The sequence below is a fragment of the Stegodyphus dumicola genome, chromosome 9, assembly GCF_044657685.1.
Source record: "Stegodyphus dumicola isolate Sdum_Otavi_A_Nest chromosome 9, ASM4465768v1".
Classification (NCBI taxonomy): Eukaryota; Metazoa; Arthropoda; class Arachnida; order Araneae; family Eresidae; genus Stegodyphus; species Stegodyphus dumicola.
In genome coordinates, this window is record NC_140776.1 from 37,093,301 (window position 1) to 37,109,175 (window position 15,875).

Genomic DNA, 15,875 nt, shown 5'->3' on the forward strand with positions numbered 1-15,875 from the left:
CTCTCTCTGTAATAATTACAGTTCGTCTCATTCAACTACGTAGTTTCAAATGTGTTTCTTTTCATCGCAATCTTTATGATATTTGTAACATTTTATTTAGCTAGTGTATTTTTCATTTGATTTTCTTCTATTTAATTAATTATCTTTTTGCTCATTTGCCAGCACTTAGCCGACTTAGGCTTGGCCACTACTAAGGCATGAAGTGGAGGCAACTATATTGAGGAAACGCTTAATAGGAGGGCCTCCATTATCTCCTATGAAGGGACGGACAGTTACAGCCATGCCTTCCCCGGGATTCGATCCCAGGCCTTCCAGTATCGCAGTAAACTCCCCTAACCATTCAACCGTCTGGGAGGTACTCTTAAAACTTCTGCTACGTCGAACGCTATCATAAGCTAGGTATTATATACTCTGCCCTAGATACTAGATATATTTCATAATTCGAAGTGGAGGTTAATGTGCGTTATGGGACAATTAACAGTGAAGAAATGGGCAGAAATATTTTCAGTCAGCTAATACATTATAATACACAAGATCATAAATGGAGAGTAAAGCAATTGTTCAAATTCCCATAATTTATGTAAAACTGCTGATACTATGTTGGCCTCATCTGACGAGGTGCACTTCTCCTTGTATAGCTGCCTTAAGACGTTTCTTTCTTCCGTAAAAAGGTTTAAAACTAGAATAAATTTTGGAGGGTTTCCTCCGAGCTCAGTCAACTTCTTATTGATCTAGCCGGATTTACATTGATTATATTTTATATTTCGTATGTTTAGTTCTGTGGACCTAGTACCCATACTTTAGTTGCTAAAGCGAATCCTAACTCATTAATGATTAAATTAAAATTAATTAACTGGTTATAATGATAATAAATGATAGGAATTAATACCCATGCATTGTTACCATTAAATACTTTTATTTTACGTATTAATAAATTTATCCTGAAATTTATAAATATTACGCTTATTTTAAAATGTGTGCTCTGATATGTGTAAAACTTTACAGAAATTTATGTGCTATAATTCTGTAAGTAAATAGCTATTTTCCCGATTTCCGTCAACATTTACTTTTCCTATGTTTATACATATTTCCTTCTAGCAACTCTGAAAGAGTTTGAACACATCTAAATAATTTCGATATATTTTTTTTGTTTTTTGTTTTTATCAAATATACCTCTGAGTACTATACTTCAAAGTAACTGTCTGTGTAAGCATTTTACTATATACATATAAATTAATCCTTTTTTTACTTCCTTGTACGAAGCAAAACAAGTATTCTAATCACGAAAAATTCCGGGTACCATATTTCAACGAAAATATTCATTTTGATCGCTATCGAATGCAATTAAACGACGTATTTGCGTGACCGTAAGGAAAAAATAAAGGATTCTTTTTCCCCAAATGAATTATAAAACTGATTTAAAATCTGTTCAGAAGAGATTTTTTTTCGTGGTATTTGCAAGTACATACGTATATATGCATGTATTTCGCATAACTCAAACACGAATTGTCTTAGAACGTTGAAACTCTGTATGTAGGGCTGCTATAACATGTAGATGTGCACCTCCTATTTTAGTTGCTATTGGCCGCACCAAAAGTATATAAATATAGGTGTATATATATACACTGTTACTCAGCTCAGTGAGTTCAGCTCCTTTATTCCTATATATTTGTAAATTGTGCATTTTTGTTTTAAAAATGATTGAATTATGTTTTTCTTATCTTCCGGTTAAGGTTTTTATGCCTTTAGTTTGCCTGCATGTACTAGTTGTAGAGTTATCGACAATTTAAAAGTTGTTTAAGTTCCACTAATCTTAACGACGTTGCCATTTGTTTATATTTGAAACTTAGCAACATAGTGAATTAAGTCAGTTTCTGCACCAACGTCCGTGTCATTTTGCAAAAGTGTTTGCAAAGTTTTTGTGATGTTAAAAGTTTTGTGTACCAAAAAAAAATATGTTTTTCTGCCTAATTTTGATTAATTTAAACTCTAATTTTAATTTTAAAAACTGCTTTTTTGCCGTTTTTAACTCTATTTGGCGTTTTAAGTTTTTCTGTATTTCTCATTTTTAATGAAGATGTATTGAAATTTTATGTTTTTTTTTTTTTTTTTTTTTTTTTTTTCTGAGAAGTGAGAACTGACTTGATTGAATGAGATATATATCTCTAATGAAATTCCAGGAAATAAGTTTAAAGGAAATGCAGCAAAAAATGTGCATAAATGTACATAATGTGTCCACTCAGATTTTTTAATTAATGCATTCAAGAAGATTAATACTATAGATACCGAAGATTAATATTATAGAACTTATGCTATGATGCATATATTTGCTACTTCCTTTTATGATATTTGTAATCTTTTTGATTGATTTTAAGCATATTATCTCATGCATTAGAGAAGGATCAACATGATTTACCTTTTATAAAATATGATATTAATAGGATTAATTACTGAATAAATGAAGCATATATAAATTATTTTATTCAATAATCCCTAGATTGAAATTACAATACTTTTCCAAAATTAATTTAGAATTAATAAAATGTGTGAAACTGTCTTTCATTCATTGGAAAACAACTCAGCATTACAGAACCTAGCATTACACTTCGATTTTTAACTTTGATCCCAATATAATTTATCTTTACATTTTCTTGTTGTTGTGATCAAAAATCAAAATGCTTCTAATATCTTAGTTTGGTGAAAATAATAAGAAAGATTTTATGCACTTCGATACTATGTTTTGTATAAAAATAGGACTTTTTTTTAAAAAAAGCAGCGCTGAATGTTTGTTTTTCTTATTACTGTATGAGGTCACCTTATTGCTAAGTAAGTTCACGTAAATCTTTGTCATTATTCAACTATTGCCTTTGTCAATATTCAAGTTAATCCTTGTCAATATTCCACTATTCCCGCATACACCGGCATAAAAAATTTCATCTGCATTAAATTATGCTCCTCTCGTCTCATAATATCCTTCAGTCTAAATAATTCAAATCAGCAAACAGAGATTAACATTGGTTCCTTTTACTTATCTCAATGGATAGAAGTATATAATGATTACTGCATCATAATCTGCTCCGTAATACTACATTAATGATACCCTGTTATTCTAACAAATGCATTTCCTAAAATTATGTTATTTACAAATGCTATTACTATTCATATCAATTTTCTCAAATTTGTTAGAATATTCTCATGTTAAAGGATCATTTTTTGATATAGCATTTGAACTGTTAACTAAGATTGCAATGATAATATGTCTGGAAAATTATTCAGAGGTTCTATGCTAGAAGCAAAGCTTACCTTCTGATCCATTGGAGGACATAATAACGAATCCTAAAATTAATATTGTTTAACACCATCATTAAATGTTTTATTTATGCTGAAAGAATGAATTTTACATTGAAATTTGCAAACAATAATAGCGAATAATAGCAATATAAGCAAATTTTCTTGAATTTCAGGGAATTATAGTCGTCTAAAATATATTGCCATTATAAAAGAATAAATCCTGAAAGAAAAAAATTCGAATAATTATTGATAGAAACTTCCGTGTTTAAATTATATGATTAATTGGGAAACCTTACTTTTATATCCATGATTATTAGTGTAAAATAAGCATGGTTTGTTTACATATCTGTTTTTCTCTCTAAATATTTAGTAAACACAGAAAAGAGTAATTTGTAATTCTTTTTTTAAATTTTTAAATTAAGATAGATAATACAGGGTGTCCATAAATGTTTATACTGATTACAAAACATGTTAACTCATGATTACGCACATAAATTGAACCTCAAATGCATAAATTCTCGAAATTCATAATCATGTAGAAACATTTAAAAAACTTTTATAAGTGTCCCGCTGGTAGCACGCTAAGTACCCAAGGAGTACTCAGATTTACACAACAAATTTATCCTTACATAACCTCCTTCCCTCAGATTTCTTTCTTTGGTATGTTACAGACACTGTGCACCACATAACATTCCTGTTGTGATCTTACAGTAGCGCATCGCAGACGCTATTGACATCATGATACCAGAAATGTTGGATTCAGCGCTCATTGGGTATCTTGTGTGCTACCATGGGTGCACTCATGAATGTTTATTAGATATTTTCGATATTCTTATGAATTTCGATAGTTTTAGCATTTGAGGTTCAATGCATGATTTGTTATCTGTGCACAGTCCTGAATTAGCATGCTTCACATTCGGAGCAAACGGTTATGGACACCCTGTATTTCTCCTTACCTAATTTCTTCCATATTCATATATATAATGTGAAGAACTTAAACTAGGCTAAAGTAACTGAGGAGGCCAAATTCGGAAACTCCGGATAAGATATATGCAAAACTAAACTATTGCAAGACGAAATTTATTTACTAAACAAAATTATACAGTTTGATTTCAAAACCTTTGAGCTCACTTGCTTAGCTTCTTTCATTGGCAAAATGAACCTTTAGTGTTTATATTTAATTTCTTACTGGTAAGCAGAGTAGAATTAGTTCCCTGTGAACTGGATCTTTTATAAAATTTAATATTATTTATTAATAATTAGTATTACTTATTATCATTTGTTATTTATTAATAATTAGTTCCTTTCTGTACAAGTAGATTTTGTTTTAAAACAGTAAGCAGCATAGCAGTTAATATCTGCAAGTATTTACTTAAGTATTAAATCTTAATTAATTGATTCCAGGTGTACATCGCAGTAATAATTTATCGCTTGTATATGTTTCGTGAATTTATATATTATTACGTTATTTTCGCATTTTCATATGTACCATACTGTATTATTCATATGTACTATACTGTATTAAAGACGAAATTCTTTCAGAAAGCATGCCAAAATCCAAAGATTTTCACTTCTTTGAAAACTTACGATTTCTCAAATGCTTTCCATAAACTGTGCAAGGAAACTACAGACTTTTGGCACAGGAATAATTCTACAAGAGAAAACTGAAGTATAAATAAAAACTGAAAAGTATTGGCTGAAAAATTAAACTAAACTATAATGCTTTTGCAGTGAATGCCAGTCATACTGAATACTGTACATAAAAGTAAAAACCGATGCATTTTAATAACCTGTATCACACAAAGCTTTTAATGAAATATAAATTCCAAGAAATTTAATTCTTCTACTTTGTCATTTAATTCTCTTATTGATTTAACTACATCGTTAACATTGCCTACTTCTAACGACTAGCATTGACAAACTTGTATCACAAATTTCGAGATTTATAAAAAAAAAATAGAGGCTTCATTTTCAAAAAAAAAAAAAAATAATAAATAAAAAATAGGTTCTGTTTCTTGGTTTTCCGGCTTCTCGTGATAAAATTTTAGAAAACTCAAAAATCAAGGGAAGGAATTTTTTTTTTTTTTTTTACCACCAAATTCCTCATGTAAGTTACGGTGTGTTCGTATGAAAATATCTGGAATATAGGAGGGAACTGTTAAAACAAAACTGAGCGATAATTTTAATTGTTAATTTTATGTTTTAAGTCAATATTTATTATTAGTTTAGTTTGTCTAAATTTATGGAATGAAATGACAGCGATCATTATCTTAATTGTTTGAAAAAAGCAGACATTTCTTTCTCAAGGAGGGATTGAATATTACCTTCTCTTACCGGCAACTAACAGAACCGGATAACTAAAATATATTAAAGTTGTTGAAAGCTACAATTGGTATTATAGTGTTCATTGTCTGAAATTTTATTTGCATAAAATAATATGGGTTTACGATACTTGGAGAAAAATTCTATTTTATGTTTTAAATATTTAAAACTGTATAAAATTTCAAAAGAAATATTAAATAGAGCAGACACTATGCTACTGACAATACAAATTGTGTTAATGTTTTTTTTATAAAATCCTTATTAAAATTAAATTATTTTTTTGGACAATAACATATTAAAAAGGTCGATATACCTCATTTATTTCTTAGCTAAAATTCCTTCCAAGAAAATTGAAATTGGAATGCAAAAGAAAACTAAATGTTACTGCTTTTCTCTGCAATCGCCAAAAAATGCACTGTTTAGCATAAAGCCGCCAAAAAATGCACTGTTTAGCATAAAGCCGCCAAAAAATGCACTGTTTAGCATAAAGCCGCCAAAAAATGCACTGTTTAGCATAAAGCCGCCAAAAAAGGCACTGTTTAGCATAAAGCCGCCAAAAAATGCACTGTTTAGCATAAAGCCGCCAAAAAATGCACTGTTTAGCATAAAGCCGCCAAAAAAGGCACTGTTTAGCATAAAGCCGACGGAAATCCAAGCAGAGAATCATCTATGTTGAAATTTTGTGTCTAAGCACAGAGCCTGTTTAGCAAATAAATAAATAATTTATTGATGTTCATTAAACAGCTATTTTAATAAAAAAATTCGCCAATTAATAAAATAACTGAATTTTCTGTGCAACTAAATGATTAAACAGAAACATATTAGCAACCCACATATGCAGTATGTATATTCAATACTAACACCTACGCGGTCAGCCTTCGTCTGGCTTTTCAATGTATTGAAAAAATGCCAAAAGAAACACCAAACGTTAAATTGAAAAAATGTGCAGAATTTTACTCTGCAGAACAACTCAATCAAAAAAAAATTAAAAAGTATTACATATAACAACATTACAATGAAATAAGCAATATGCCTTAAATCAAATATTAATTATCTTGATAAATAAATTAACCAACTTCCAGTTGCAAAATCTTAAGATTTCAAATGGTATAAAGGAAGTTAATAACGGTTTCCTAAAAAACATCATGCAACATTTAATTAAAATTATATATAATTAAAACATGACATAAAAATTATATTGATTTAAGCAATAAATCTCATATTTTCAAGATAAAACAGTCAGCAGTCCAATATCCAAAGCAATGAATGAAAAACTGTTGTTAAAAACCACATTTCTAAAAAAATGAAACTATCATCAGAAAGAAATAACCAATCAAAATTATGCTTTGTGGATAACATAATTCAAAATATACAAACATCTTTGCCATTAGCTAATGAGAGGGAAAAAAAGGAAATCCTTTCTGTTGTGCCTCGCGGCGAGACACATGCGCGTCAGAATAAGAAGATTTTGATGTGCGTGTCCAAAAATCAAAAGAAGTCAGAAAATCAGTCAGCAGTCCAGTATACAAAGCATTGAATGAAAAACTGTTGCCAAAACCACATTTCTAAAACAACGACAGTATTCAAAATTATGCGATATAATTGAAAAGATAAAATAAAAACTTATTCGAATTTTGAAAACATCGTTTCGATGTGCACTGGCTCTTTTCTAAATGCACCTATATATAAAATTTCGTAGCCCTGGGTCTATTACCTTACGCGTAGCACAAACGAAAGACACACAGACTCTTTCTTTTATTATATGTAGAGATGTCCAAACATATATGCAATATGAACATCTGGAAGCCTTAATTTGGAATTCGATTTATTATCGATTTCATATTTTGCAAAACTTTATTGAATTTTTTATTACTAAACTCAACGATTTAAAAGCGAGCAGTGGCAACACTATACGAAAAAAATATCTCCAGAGACTTTGTCGGAAATTTTAAACATATGCTCATTTTAAAATTATTTTGCGATATTGCTGTTGAACTGAATTTTATGGTTTAAGTGCGAAGAACGTGATATTTAATAAATAACAGTAACACACAAAACTTTCAAAAAAACGCCCTTTTGGGCGTAATATAAAATCTGAAAGATTACAGTTTTTTTTTTTTTTTTTTTTTTTTCATATTGCATGATTACTTTTTTGCTTCTCTTATCTAAACATAGGTCCAATTTTAAGTGTGCAGATTTTAAAATCTTCAGATTTTCCAGAATTTCCAAAGCAGAATCTCGAGTACTGCAAAATAAATTAATTATTAATTCTTAAATTCCCGAATCACCGAAAAGGGAAAGGAAAAAAGATTCGAGAAACACTTTAGGTATGTACTTCTACATTAATGCTCTTTCTGTTACACGTTATTGCCAGACCTGGCATGCAAGACTAAAAGATATTGAGGTTAATCGATAAACATCTCGTATGTACCAACTTAAAAAGAAAGAAATAAAAAAATCAGAGCTGTTAAAGTTCCCAAACTCACAAAACAGACTCAGAGATCAACAGAAAATTCTTGAAGACTCCCGGTTTTTTCTGATAAGGATGCGCTATACCTAAGCTAGTTTGTTTTGCCAAAAGCGCAGTTTGGGGAGGAAGGGGAGATACTTTGATCCTTTTTATCCTATCTTTTCTCCTTTTTATGTCCGTCTTTCTTGAGCTCTTCTGCCTCATCTACCTTAGGGTCCTCCGATAGTAGTTGATAATATAAGACTTCACTTTCTCAGGGAAACCTTTTTCTTTCTCTTTTGTTATTTAGCTTGAGGTAGTTACTCATTCAATCTAAATGACAGTTTGGAGACATTTCTTCCTTTTCAAAAAAAGAGAGGTCTAATTTCTTCGCATGGAACTACCAAAATTTATCAAGGGAATATTTAATGGTAGTCATCAGATCGTAATTTAAAAAAAAAAAGAAAAGAATAAGAAAATGAAATGTTTAAAAATATTTGTGCGCCTCTTTCTGAGATGGTATTAAAATGAATTAGCAGATCTTATCTGGCATAAAGAAATGACACGTTACTTTAATGCAGAGTTTCTTATACTGTGGGTCGCGACTCCCGTTGAAGTCGCGGTACCTGTAGCAGGGGTCCCAGAAATGTTAGCAGTTTTGATATTTCTTATACAGTTACCAAATATTTTTACACAATTTATCTGAAAATTGATAAAGATAAGGCAATAAAGACAAAGTTTCAACGCATTCTTTTTATAATATAAACGTTCATTTTACTTGCTTTGCACGTGACGCTGCCATTTCGTCTGTTACTTATTTAAAATTTGCACTTTGTTCTAAATCTTAAAATTAAAAACTGAAGTTAATGACCTAAATCTGCAATTGTATATTATAGTAACAAGTGAAAATATTGACAGTTTCACTCACGCGTGTGTCGTATTTGCGCAATGCTTAAGCGGTCCCACAAAATTTACGTAAATATTATGGAGTCCAGGGGTCGCGAAAAAAATCTCGGTAATAAAAGGGGGTCGCGAGTGAAAAAAGTTTAAGAAGCGTTTCTTTCATGGTTTTGTAAAAAATATCACAATCACTCAGGTTTTTAATCTCAGACAATGATACTCAAGAGCAATTAGCAAAGCTTCAACCTTCCAGCACGGCCGCTTAGCAATTTTACACGAGCACGCGCGCATCGTATTTTTCATGACATCCGTTATTTTACCGTTTTTGGCACGAAAAACGACAGAAATGAGTGAATATTGATAATAAATTTGTTAAGAAATAAAATATTAATCTTATTATTGTAAAATACAAATGATATCACATTCAAATATAAGTAAATTGTTTTTAACTTCTTATGTTAGTGAGATGGAAATGCAATGATGTATTTCATTATAGAAAATTTTAAATTCATTATTTAATAATTATATTTTTAAATCGAAGCTTATTTTAATATTCATCGAAGACAAGTATAGACAATTAAAAAGGAAATCACCTTGGTAGGAAAATAAGTAAGTTTAGCATTACTTACTTCCGCAAGGAAATTTACTTCTTACTGGTTACAAAAAAGCGCTTTAAACTAACTTTAATGTTTTTATTTATTTCTAAAAAATTGATATAAAAGAAAATAAAGAATTCAAATCGCTATTGTTCTCCCATCCAAAGGTTTCCTTGTCTTCCTTTTCTTCATCAGGTAATTCTTGAAGAAGAGTTAAATCAGCTGGTTTCACATATTTTTTTTTGCCATGAAAACTGATATAAAATGTACAGAGCCAAATGTATTCAAATTAAAATAATACACGGCCATTAATAACACAAAATTACAAAATATTTGAGAAAAAAATATTTTCCGAATTTTGAAACACGACCACATGCGTGTCGTATTTTTTATTGAAAAAGCTGCCGCGTAGCACAAAAGCCCAGTTAAAAAAAAAGTCAAATGACTTCCTGTTGGCACATTCCTTGACGTAGGGAAGGGCAGAAAGAGGAATACAAATGACTTTTAGACGTCTCAGCTTCGATATGCGAAAAATGTGCATTAAAAACCGAATTTGTCGTAAATTTTGCGCATACGCGCTTGCTGGAAGGTTAATGGATACTACATTTTACAGTTAAGCAAAGAGTGAAAGTGAATGAATCATTATTTATTAACAATTAGCTATATATTTAAATAATATTGAATTCATATGCGTGACAACCTTCAAATGTATTGATTACTTAATATAAGGAATGCTTACGAATATGCATTTAAACTGCTTGATGAGACTATAATTTTCCTAACTACTTGGACTATGCTGAATATAGAAGAACCTACTGAACTATTTAGCGACTTATCGCTGAGTTCAAGTGTAGAGACAAAGTCCAGAGAAAGGATAAAATATATTTTTATTCAATCAAAGAAATAATACAGTCGGACCCCTTCTCGGGAGTACAGGGAATCGTCCACTCGGAATCAAAAACCAAAATCAGAAAAATATCAAACTAATCTAATACTAAACTAAACTAACTTAGCCAAAGCTAGACACAAATACCTAACGTAGTTGCCCATTAATTAATCAACAGGCACGTACAATACTGCCGAATTTAGTAGGTTTACTAAGGAATGACTGACGGCATACACGCGTTATTAAGGGCTCCTAAGTTCTTCCAAACCTTGCTACTGGAGTAAGCTGAAACTTCCTTATATGCCCCTTCTACCTCATTTACAATGAATGCGATTCTAAAAACTCCTGCTGGTAGAGAGTTGTAAGTGGAAAACAAGAATTGGAACTACATAGTCTCTAGAATAACTTCTAGAAAAAACTGCATCAGCGATTATATGCTGAAAGTTAAACAGCCATAATGCTGGTTAGAAAGGTCTCTGTGAATAATTGGACAGTGAGTCTCTTCAGAAATCTTTTATTCATAGGATACATAGTGATTAATACTTTCATCAGGTAACTATAAAGTTAATAAAAATGCTAATTATTCAATGTGGAGCAATCATTTGCCAAAATCAACTTTATATTCTTTAATCTCTTCTTAAATCTGATTAAAATATGTTTGAAATATCTTTGTAATAAGCACTGAAAAGTTACATGGGTTTAGCAGATTCATTTCTAATAGTTCCTCGAATTCAGTGATAAAAGCAGTTGCTCACTTCAAAATTAGTATTAAATTAGTACTCTGTTCGAATTTAGTGTTAATACAGTTTGCTAATCAGTTTCTTTTAATAAGAAAACCAGTCTACTCCCCATGATGGAACTGTTTTCATTGTATTCTAGACTTAAGTTTTTCAACTTCGTATTTAGAAGTATACGTATTAAAATTAGTATTTGAGAAAGTAAAGTTTATAAATCCTATTATTTAAAAACCACGCATAGCTAAGCAAACAAAGAGACTTCCATACTAGCCCACATTCCATACTATTCTACCTCCTTTCTGCATGCCTTCGTGGTGTAATTGGAAGTATATTTGACGCGTATTAGAGGGGTGCAGGATTAGAGTTCCAGCAAGGGCACTGCGCACTTTTCACGTCTCTGCTTAAAAAAAAAAAAAAAAAAAAAAAAAAAAAAAAAAAAAAGACTCTACAAAGTGATCGGATGATACTGTGTTTTAATACGCTTCTGAATAAGTACTGATATGCATTCAGCTATTTTGAAGATCTAAAAGCGCAGTTCATCAATATTTAATTTAAGCACCCGCTTATCCATAATAACAAATCCCAATAAATTTAAAAGAAGAAACTGTTTCCAGATAGATCTTATTGTATCTCTGTCACATGCTGATTATTTCCATTTGAAGTTGTATATAGTTCTTAGAGTACGTCAAAACAGTACAAATTTTCGACGATATATGGCCCGGTGCATCGTCAAACTCATAATATGTCTAAATTTAATAAAATTCACACATTTGATCATTGTTTTATTATCATTCATATATTTCTCGCATTTGATCAACACTGATTAACATTTATTTTAATTATAACAAACATGACCAACTAAAACAAATGAGAAATTCCCCTCATTTACATAGAAAAGAGAAGAATCTTCTACCTCGCCTCATTTGCATGCTAACATGTTTAACAATACTTGTTTTCCGAATTCTGCGTCATCATCTTTAATGGCTAACATATGCTCAGTCTAGTGCAATGATTAAAATACTGAACTAAGATATTTTCTCCGAGTCGATCGAAATTTAAATAACATGAACGTCGAAAGTATGAGAAGAATTTCGGAGATAAAAAGCAAAAGTATTAAATCTCAAGAAAATATTCCAGACAGTGATGAGCTGAATTTAATGATGGTTTCTAGCTCTCTTCTTTACACTGGCGCCGATAGCATTTCTTTCCCAACGACAGATTTTAGAGAGGTTTCAGGGCATATCTGATATGTTCCTGTCGTCAGCTTCTTCTATTCATTGCTGCCATTTTTAAAACGTACTTGTCAAAATACGTCAAGTTCTCAAAACTTCAAATTTTATGATTTTTATATTTTATTATTAATTCGTGTTATTAACTGTACTCATAATTGTTTTCCTAATTCATCTAAAAATTAGAAAAATTGCAATAAACCCACGCTGATACGGAGACTTTATATGTTATACGCTGATACGGAGACTTTCTTACTTTATATGTTTGCATGTTATATGTTTATACATGTAAACATATAAAGTAAGAAAGTTAGAACTAATTTTTCACAAAGACCAAAACTTGAAATTCATAATTATAATGCAAAAAGGAATTTAAAAATGTTAAAACCCAACTTTTCTAACAAGCAAAATCTACTTAAAAATTAATAAAATTTAAAGAAAAATGAGCATAACAGAAGAGGATCAACGTCAATTCCACTTCGTCAGGAGAGAGAGAAACATTGAAATCAACTGAAATCTCTCTTCCACAAATATCCCTGCTTTTCTGTACCCAGAATTAGTTGATGAACTATTTCAATGTATTTTAATTATAATACCTGACCCGAAAATTCTGGTCCTTTCCCAAAGCAAGGAAAAAACAAGTAAATTCTAATTAGAATCCTCTACCTTTAAATTCTACGTTTAAACATATTGCATATAATCCAAAGAATTCTAAACGTTAGTGAAATTATAAAAATTGGTTGAATCTAATTAAAACTCACAAGAAGTAATTAAAAGCTTCAAGAACTATCATTAGACACCAATCGAAAGTATGAGAATCGTTACAGTAGTGACATAGAATCGTTACAGTAGTAACATACAGGTTTGCTATTTTGGCTTCATTGTCGAACTTTAAAAAAACTTGGCGAGAAAGTAATCGCTCAGAAGGATAACATTTGGAACAAAAGATGGAATTTTTGAAACCCAAAGAAAAACTTTTAAATATTTCAATGAAAATTATTTTATTTTAGACAAAGAAAATGATTACTTTATTCATGTAATGAAATTTAAGTAAATGCTGACTCTTTTAAAAGAAAACGTGAATAAAGTACATCATTCAATGTAAAACTTTAATTAAATTTTAAAATCAATTAATCTTGAAAAAAATAGACTCAAAAAGGTACCTAAAAATAGTCAAGAAGTCTTTAAGCCCAGCAATGCCTCATTTTAATTTGGGCATCTCCCTTTTCTGCACAAAATTGTTTGTAATAAATATTAATATTTTGTTCTAATTAATATTGCATATACATATATCTATGTATCTATATATATATATATATACATAAGAATAAAAAGTATGTAAACAAAAATTATAATTTAAAGAGCCTCTTAATCGCTCATTTTTAATTTGGGTACTTCCTCTCTAGTATTAATTTTGCGAAACTGCGTCATATCTGAAAACTAATTCCGCATTGTGTTATCTTAAACTTTTACGTTGCCTACGAGTTTTAGCCAATCATATCAACGAAAAATTTCTCTATAAATACCGTTGCGATCCAACTACCCTCCCTCTTTCTCTGCCCACGCTTGCTAACTAAAGGTTACTTGCCTCCTTCTGTTAAAAATGTAATGCGTCATCATCGGAATTGTGGCGTTCAGATTGGCCCCATTGTGATTTGCCACGCCATAGGGCAATCAAAAAGTAACAATGTGATATTAGGATTATCAAGTAATTGTGTGATTCTTCAAAAGTTCTCCGTGTCTTCTACTACGTAATTGATATTTTCAGGGATATTTTAATTGCATTCCACTCGCGACTGCAAAATAATTTTTTCTTTAGTCCAACTTTCATCTCGTATCAAATTACTCCAAGGAACTAAATTATATCTTCACATATATGTGATGATATGTCACATATATGTTACAAAGATATGTATATATATATATATATATACACATAATTTATGTTTATATAAACATATATTACCGTGAAAGACCGAAATTGGAGAATGTCAACTTTCACCGGAGAACGTCAACATTCACCGGAGAACGTCAACATTCACAAAATACGTCGGTGAAAGATCGAATATTGCATTACATTCTTGTGCATTCGTACCCTCACCGGTGTATGTCGACAATCACAGATATGCTCTGCTGTAGGTCGAAAAGAGCGGTCATAAGGTGTCATAATAGTTTAAGTTGTTTCAATAAATAAGATTTGAATCATATAATTTAGTAAGTATTTTATTACTATTGTTTTATTTTCTCATTTAGAACGTACTGTATAATTAAGTAAGTTTTTTACTTCTATTATTTTCCGTTCTCATTTTGAATATATTTTGTGTTTTAAGTTTTTATGTTCTTAAATTTTTATTTTAAGTCTCAAGTGCGTTTTTTTTTTAGTCCAAAGGGACTTGAGTCCCGAAGGACTATTACTTTCGTTTTGGCATTTTGCGTCGGACGGATAAATGTCGGTTCACTTTTCAAACTGTTGCCACAAAATGTTAGAGTCCTGCATTATATTTGAAGAAATTAAATAATGAAAATCTACGTAAATGTATGTATATTTCTCACATTGTCATAAAATAACGGTACATAGAGTCATCGAATTTTGAATAACGTAATCTTCCAACGAATATGAGCATGTGGAAGACCAAATTTGAAATTTGAAATTTGTTTTATGATCGATTTCCTATTTTTTAAACCTTTGACGAATTTTTGATTAACAAACTCAAGGATTTCAAAGCGAGCAATGGCAACGTTGTGCAGAAAAACATTTTTATCTCCAGCGCGTGAGTCTCTGTATCGGAAATTCTAAAGATATGCTTGTTTTAAAACTATTTTGCGATATTGCTGTTGCACTGGATCTTATGGTTTAAGTGCGAGGAACATGATATTTAATAAAGAAAGGTAACACACAAAATGTTAAAAAACGCCGCTTTGGACGTAATTTAAAATCTGAAACATTTCAGATTTTTTTTTTTTCCGATTGAATTAGGGAGAAGGAACTATAATATTCGTATATGTTCAACATCCATCATTAGTACATGGTGAATGTCGACATTGACCGGTGTAAGTCAGAAATAAGAGTTTTTTTAAAATATTTCGGACATACACCAAGCGACTATATGAATGTTGACATTCACCGGTGAAAGTCGACATTCTCCAGATTTCGGTGTTTCACCATAACATATACATAACAAATTGTGACATTAAAAAGTCACAACTTGTTTCGCACTCTAATCGTGCCTATTCGAGTATTCAAGAACATTTACATTTTTGATACTCTTGCGATAGAAAGAGAGCAAAGAAGCAAGGTCTTAGTAATAACAAGAATAGAAGCAGAAGTGCGCATTTATCCAATATGGATATTTATCAGGAGAATATCACTTCTTAAATTTGTTTATTCAAGTTCCGAATTAGCTTCGTCAGAGCTTTGGTTTAGGTTCTTCCTCAGTTACGTCAACAGGGTTATTAAGTCATGTG

At 30.6% G+C, this 15,875-nt stretch overlaps 1 protein-coding gene across 2 annotated transcripts in view; it reads left to right on the forward strand.

Moving 5' to 3' along the window:
- Positions 1–15,875, forward strand: part of LOC118188109 (cell adhesion molecule Dscam1-like) — a 637,201-nt gene that overhangs the window by 289,327 nt on the left and 331,999 nt on the right. The window contains exon 1 of one of the 2 annotated variants that reach the window (XM_085823339.1): positions 13,978–14,118. The exons of the other annotated variant lie outside the window; for it this stretch is intronic. Coding sequence (XP_085679465.1) covers positions 14,019–14,118 — 100 coding nt within the window. The 5' untranslated portion in view covers positions 13,978–14,018. Of the gene's footprint in view, positions 1–13,977; positions 14,119–15,875 lie in introns of those variants that run through there. 2 annotated transcript variants of the gene reach the window in all.